At 42.2% G+C, this 7643-nt stretch overlaps 1 protein-coding gene across 1 annotated transcript in view; it reads left to right on the forward strand.

The window, feature by feature from the left end:
• The window catches only part of T265_02016 (hypothetical protein), a gene marked incomplete at both ends in the record, with an annotated part of 75451 nt that extends 69826 nt beyond the window's left edge, over positions 1-5625 (forward strand). The window contains 2 exons of the mRNA XM_009166164.1: positions 1079-1907; positions 4678-5625. Coding sequence (XP_009164428.1) covers positions 1079-1907; positions 4678-4726 — 878 coding nt within the window. The remainder of the gene's footprint in view (positions 1-1078; positions 1908-4677) is intronic.
• Between the last annotated feature and the right edge of the window lie 2018 nt (positions 5626-7643).

Consider the following 7643-nt stretch of genomic DNA (forward strand, 5'->3'; position numbering starts at 1 on the left):
TCGTCATAGTGTGCAGCTTGAAGGCTACACGCTCCCTGAAAGATCACCCATCTTACGAAGCCCAGTAACTTTTAAGGTGATCTACACACATACAGATACCAGATGATAAAATATCTAGAAGCAGGCACTGCTCATCCTCAAGCGCTCACTCGCTTAATATGATTAACAGCTAACCGCAAAGCGACGAGTCCCTAAGCGCAGCCTTGTGGAACTCTACACTGTCCAGCACTAGCTGGATGACAGTGTAAAGAACCTCTGTCCAGGTGATCGGGAGTTAGTGCCTCCCTAGATGTTTTAGTATATGAACCAACAATGATTCCCCACACAGACCAATCAGCCATAAGGGTCAGTAAGCGCCTACCCTACGTGTAAGATGAACATCGCATTTTAATTTGGTTGGCATGACCACAGGATCACTATGCTCACATCATTTGCTTCGTCAATATTTCTCCTTCCATAACATAATCATTCCTGTTAGTCCATACCAAACTGGAAGGAAGCTCAACTTCACTTCTGGTCTTACTAATCCCCCTTAGTCGCGCACGCATTTCACCATACCACACAAGAGAAAACCGTGTTATCATCGCTTGATCAACAAGGTCCGTACACAGCCGAATTATCATGCAGACACAAAAACCCATGCTTCTAGTTCTACTTGCACCTTCCGGAGTCCGAGTCACATTTGTAAACTGTTAGTAATGGCATCCCCATCACAATAAGCTAATTTTTTCCCGATGATTTGTCCATCTTCTTTGTAGTTCGGTAAATACACCCAACAGTAGTTAGGTACTTCACATCAGACCTGACAAATAGGTCAGTTGACTCTCATTTTATATGGAGTGTTGGTCGATTTTGGCCTCGCGTCACATATCACTTTATTTATACATAAATAAATAAAGTATATACATTGAAGAACGGGTTCTGTTAAAGAGCGTTTACTGACATGAGGGAAGAACCTCTGTCGTATCTATAAGCTATTCAGAAATTGCAAAGTTACTGAGTAGTACTGGTGGTTTGTATTGTGAGTAAAACGAAACATGCATCAAACTAAGCGGTTTATACAACTTCCTCACTTCAGAGACGATTCAATTACCGGCGACGATTGGATATTCTGAATTTTCGTCACACCCAATCCCAATGTTTGGTGCGTTGTGCTCGCCCCACTTTGCCACCGGAACTATTCATAGTCCGACATTCAATCCACCAATATCTCCCATGTCTTTTCCTGAACTGACCTTGAATCCAGGCCTAATCGGGTTCTATGCCAGTCAACCGGCCATTTCCGGTTTGGGGACGAACATGACGAACCTAATTTATCAGGGAATCCCCAATCTGTTGCGAGCTCCCAACCCAACCTCTTCAACCACTAGCACAACTGCTGCCACAGCGGTGGATGAACCGTCGACATTTGCTCAAAACGGGACTGATGGAAGTCTAGATTCACCAGATGTACGACCTCTTGTCCCGAATTTGAATGACGCATACGCGAATAACTCACTCCTATCCTTGGTACAATCCAATGCATTTTTGCACGCAGCTGTGAACCTGCCCCAGGGACCGAACAATCACGTGCCTTTTGTACAAAATAAGGCATCGCTACTTGGGTTGCCCGCCTTTCCCTTGCCATTCTACGTTGGCTCACAGAACGCTGCTTTTCCTCTCTCAGCCAATCTTACTTCAGCAATTACAACCACTACGGAAGAGCCTGTCACAAGAGAGATAATTATATCCAATGAACTCATCGGGTGCATAATTGGTCGGGGAGGAACAACGGTAAATGAAATACGGAACATCTCAAAGGCTCAAATCAAAATATCAAACTGCGAAGATGGAGCTAAAGAAAGAAAAATCACTCTTTCTGGACCACTGCAGGCAGTCAATCTGGCACAATTTCTCATTAACAATAGGTAATTTGACATGGCAGTGATGTAGTTGTCGATTTTTTCTAGTATCCTGGCTGTTTACGCCCAAGAGGCATGTTGCGACATAAGGCTTGAGCAAATGAGTTAAATCAAAAAAGCACACAACCCGCAGACCTAATATTTGAATTCTGTATTGGGAGCAGCGCAGATTTCCACAGGTTGCTTTACGATCTAGCCACGTTCAGTCAAATTAAACGATTGATAAGTTGATAACTGGTAGTTCTTTTTATTACTCTCCATGAAGTTCAACACCTCTAAGTTGATCCGTATTTTTAATCACATGAAGTGAATTATACTTTTGAAAATTCAACTAATTGCCAAAAATACGACCAATATTTTGTGATTAGCTTAAAAGCGTCCGAAATCCACAGAGTAACAAGGGCTGGGTCAGAACGGAGTGAAAGTATTCAACGAGCATTTTTCAGGAAAAATGGCTAATCTAGTTATTTGGCTGGCCAATCCACTGCAACTTTGATGCACTTCAGTGCATTTGAGGTGAAAATCAGAATGACGGTTGACTTCTTTCATAATTGTTTGGTTCACATTAGCAAGCCTAATTTATTTACTCCGTTGTTAGGAAAACTGAACGCTGGACATCTTTGCTGCGTGATGTCTGAATTATCCAGATTGAGGAATTCCATTAACCCAACCTATCATATGTGTTTGTTCGGGCTCTGAGACAGTAGCAGATGACTCGTAATTAGTTTACTGTTTGAAACTCAGCGCTCAATCTGAGTATGGTGAAACGCTTGATCAGTCAGGGTGTATTCGGTTGTCCAGAACGGACTGAAGTAGTTTCTCGGGCAACAGTTACATATTTATGGTATAACGCCGCAACGAACTTGTGCAATGAATCTAACTGATTTGTATTTGCGAGAAAGATTCGGAAGGTCGTTTTTACCGATTGGGATTTTACAAACTGGATCGTACCATACCAACAAGCAATTGTGTTTGTCCGAATAACGTTTTTGCAAAAGTGTGTAGCAAGTGGTGTGTTCGCTGATTCGGGCTATTTGATTGCATACGTTTCATCCCCAACCCGAGGTGACATCATCCGTGCGTTGTTAGAAGGCGGGGTGGAGCGCAGCGATGGGTTAGTGATTGTGCGTTGAGTAGTGTTGCCTGTGTGTTAATGTACGTGCTCCTGGCCGGGGCTGACCTTCGATCACGGTTAGTTGGCCGGTCAGGTGGTTTCATCGGTTGCTTTGTTATCCTTTGTCCCGAGTGCCATTGTAGTTAGGAACACGTATGGCACTTGTGACGGAGCATGCAGCTGAAATGATACGCGCTACCAATATTAATGTCAAGACGTGTAAACATGGTCCAAAACATCTACTTGAAAAATTACTTAGTCCTGGCGCAAACAAACATCCCGCGTAAACAGTGGAAAACCTGTCTTAGATTATACCGTACTAAACCAGATAAACTAAAAAACAGCAATTAATCAATAGCCACAAAAATTTACTGAGTCTCCTCTGCACTCGGTGCCTGCATCTCATGTAAGATATTTTTTCTTTGTAATTCGCTTAACACAAGTCTTCAGCTCTCAGTCCCGAGAATGTGTAGCTTCTGGTATTCCATATCCCGATTTCAAAACGTTCAGCAACTCCGATACTTGATATTCCCCTGGAATAGGAAGTAATAAAGGTTCTAGTCCAGATGCGTGAACAGGCCCGCCAATCGAGGGACATTTGTTGCTGTTATTACTTCGAATGGCTCTAGGTTTCTAAGACCACAACTTGAGGGCACGCCAAATGGTTATGAAAGCTGCACATTGTGCCGACATAATGGCTATTACAGCCGTCTGATTTCACAATATTTTAGCCAATTACTTACGCTCATGATGAATGCTGCACAAACTAACTCCGGGTCGGTATTAGATCACAGCTTACCACACATTTTCTGTTATGTTCCCTTGCATTGTTGCATGTAGCATGTCACACACAGACTAAGGCATTCTTTCCCGTTAGTATAACGTTGCACGTGATTGCAGCATGAACTACTAGCTCTTATACTGCTTTATTTCATTTCCTTGCCCCCTCCATTGCTTGTTGCCCAAATCCTCTGTGTGTGATCGACTGTGGGAATTGAAGTATTTTGGCACATCAACAAATGTGGGCTTTCAACGTCCAGCTAGCTTCGGCTGCAACTGCCCTAATGATGACCAGCAAGGAGCAGACAACCGGGTCGTCACAACCAGGCGAACATACCGTAGGGTGTTTACCTTCAAAGCAGCTGTCGGAATCGAATCCTATCTCTCCCAGCTATACTTACTCTCTATCGCCAAAGTCAACCAAGGATTATGAGCAGACGCTGAACATGGCAAATCTGCTTGTGCAGCCTCAAGATCTTCAAGGGCACACAACAAGCGGTGTGGGTAACATAAAGTCTAATTACAAGTCCTCGAATTTGTCAAGCAGTTTAAAACGCCCACGAATCAAATATGCTCCGTATTAATTGCATGAATACTGAAGACATTTTGCGTTTGCGTTGATTTGGCATGGTCGGCGTGTACAAACAACACAATTTTAAAACACGTGAATGCAAATTTCAGCAACCCACTTGTGAAGACTACTCTTGTACGTATTAAACAAGATTTGAGTCCACTGTTAATGCTTCTATGCCGTTGTACCATAATCATTCACAAGCAAATACACTATTTTCTATTATTAGTCATTATGAACACCATGGTTTCCAATAAGTCATTCGTATTTTGCTCAATGTTATTTTCTCACACTTACCCAATTGATTTCAGAATATCTGCGGAATTGTTTGCTGGAATGGTTGCCTTCATTAATCAGTAACTGCCGAAGATTGGAAGAGACAGGGATGAAGGACGTGCAAAATGAAACCTCCTATGAATTGGGACAGCAGCTCCATAGGCATCAGTCTCTGCTACCCTGAGTTTGTGAATTAGGAATGTAAAATACGGCGAGGATGGTAACTTTAGGTCAGCTAGTTCACTTGTATGGAAGTTGTATGCATATGCACATCCATTTGGTTGCCATATCTATGTTTAAATCGTTTTCTGTGAGTTACTATTTTTCCTCTTACTTCTTTCTGTAGTTTACTTGCGTACTGAGGCTTCCCACTTTGGGTGTGTACGTTTTGCGGTACGTTTTTTGCACAAGCACATCTTTGATACACGAGACTAATGTTTCAAGCCGCAGTGACTCCTTGGTCAACGTTAAAAAACATTGATATTAAACGTCTTGTATACAAAACATTCAGACTGTCGTTTACAAACAAATACAGGACGATTGCTTGTTCCAATGTATCCAAACAAACTGCGTTAAAATCAGCAAGTGTTCCGAGTGGCCAGATTATGCAACATCGCCCATTTGATAGATCATTCAAGTTATATAACTCATACAACCACCAATCGAAACTGCTCTTTGTGATCTGATTGAAATTCGCCAAGCTTTCCAACGGTGGATAGACCATCCGGCCATCAATATATTGAAAAATTGACCTTACGTACATCCACTTGTTGGATGATTTCACAAGTGCCTCGCCCGGCGCGACCAACGCACACAAACCAAATATGCTTTTTGCATCTTCTTTTTTCTGTTCTTCCGAAACAGTTGTTTTTACTATATTTTTGTCTCTATGAGATATTGATTTACTATTAGTCAGGCGTCATTAGATTTCTCCAGACATGATCACTTTATGCACATATGCATATACTTGGCTCATATATTTGTCGATTAGTGGATATTTGTGCTTTGAATTATCTTTTCAGAGGGAGGGTTTTTCAGGAAAAACTGCTCGATTTTGGACAGTATCAGTTTTTATCCGTTAGAAAAAACTGGTTTGGGAAGCAAGCTGAGGATCGTGCGAACCAATGATGGTTGCGATTTGAGGAGCTTTCGAAAGTACACCTGCATGTTGTGCACTGTCTCATCGGAGCAAACTAGCTGAGGGAAAAAGTGTGGCTGTGGCAGGCAACTTTATTCTTGCTTTGATCAAAATAAAAATTTAAGATACTCACGGGCATATTACATGTATACGGTGGTAATGGAATGGGGCGAGAAATTCATCTGGGCGAAATGCCAGTCATTCGTCGAGATGATTATGTGACATTTGGAAATTCCCTTTCACAGGCTCATTCACGTGACAAATTTTGATGGCATGAACATGTTTTCTATACGAGGTTGTCTCTTCATAGGTTAAGTGGCTGCCGTGAAGCATGCAGCTGAGATATTTCAGGTGCCTCAAACCACATTTATGCCCCAGCAGCGCATCGCGCATGTTAATCCGTGAATAAGATACACTGGAGTTACATGACTAGACGGAGGACAGAGAGGTTTGAACCCAAACCCGGCATCTCGAGTGCTCAGTTATCCTAATCCTCGTACTCCTTTCGGGTGGTACGGTAGCCAGGAGCCGATAGACTGCTGCACTTGATCGGTTTACCCATTGGTTCACAGGGCTGATGTGTTTACTGCGTGCCATCTCATTGTATACAAGATTGCAGGAATAGTACTGGAGTCACCTAGCTAATTTCCCATTGGAATCGAAAGACCAGACAAGTGCTCATGGAGGACTAGTTGACCACATCCACAAAAGAGCAAATGTAAATTTGTAATTTGTGGCTTGAAATGTGTGGATGTGTCGTGCGTTTTTTCGTCTACAGCGTCGCTATTCTTTGGGCTGCCACGAATGTCCCTACGTTTGACATCAAAAACGAAAGCATATGTTCCTGTCAGTGTGATTTTTCAAAGGACTGTACAAGCAGATAATGGTGCTGCCAAAATAAGTACTCTGGTTTAGGAGATTTTGACTCATATCACTCTCGAAATTTCTGAACGAAACGCTTTCCTGGTAGTAAGGAAAAATATGCACGAATTAACTTGCGGTCCAGTTTTGCTGCTCAACTACGGAGGTCAACTTTTTAGCCTTTCATTATCACGAACATGAGTTTCTAGGACCAACTTGTGAAAAGTAGCTAGAACACTTTAGTATCTTGGTTGGGTGTACAAGTATAATACACCTCGGAAAAATACTAGCTGATAAACTGGGCAGTGCACCCAAACAAACCGACACGTTTTGGACGTTTGCCCTGAACACAGTAAAAACTCCTAAGAAGCAAAGTGAAAGCGGATACTTGTGAGACGAAATTTTCCAACGGCAAGAATGTGCAAACGTCGGGGAAATTTTTGTAGACAATCCAACCAACGTCATCACATTTCGGTAAAGGACTTTCTTTAGAGTAGACGCCGAAAAGAGCATTCTCAGTGCATTCTCAGTAGCTAAATAAAACTAAGACTTGAAATAAATGATTTCTTTAGCAGGTGTAGATAGTTTATGCTGGACAGGATCGGTAATAAAATCTTGGCGTTTTGGAAAATTTGACGACAGAGCACTAATGGCAACAGTTTAGTACTTATTTTGGTTTGATTCGCATATCTGTGTTGGGCTGTAAAATGCCGAATTCACAAACAGCTACATTCACATCATTTTTCATCGCTGGAAGAGTAGCAAGCCATCGGGTCATGTACATAAAAAGTGCGAACAAATAGCCCCACTTGAACCTATTTTTGGAAGCAGTGTTGAAAGCTCCGCAAAATAGCCATATGCAATAAAACGGCCCACCACCCGAATCTCGAACAAGTTTTGGAATTTATTTCTCTTCACATTCATTGGTGACAAGCTCCAACAGTAATCTTCGATTGACGTCAATGCATTTTTATCATCCACAAACAGTAGGCAAATGGCTAT

This window comes from Opisthorchis viverrini, assembly GCF_000715545.1.
Source record: "Opisthorchis viverrini unplaced genomic scaffold opera_v5_23, whole genome shotgun sequence".
NCBI lineage: Eukaryota > Metazoa > Platyhelminthes > Trematoda > Opisthorchiida > Opisthorchiidae > Opisthorchis > Opisthorchis viverrini.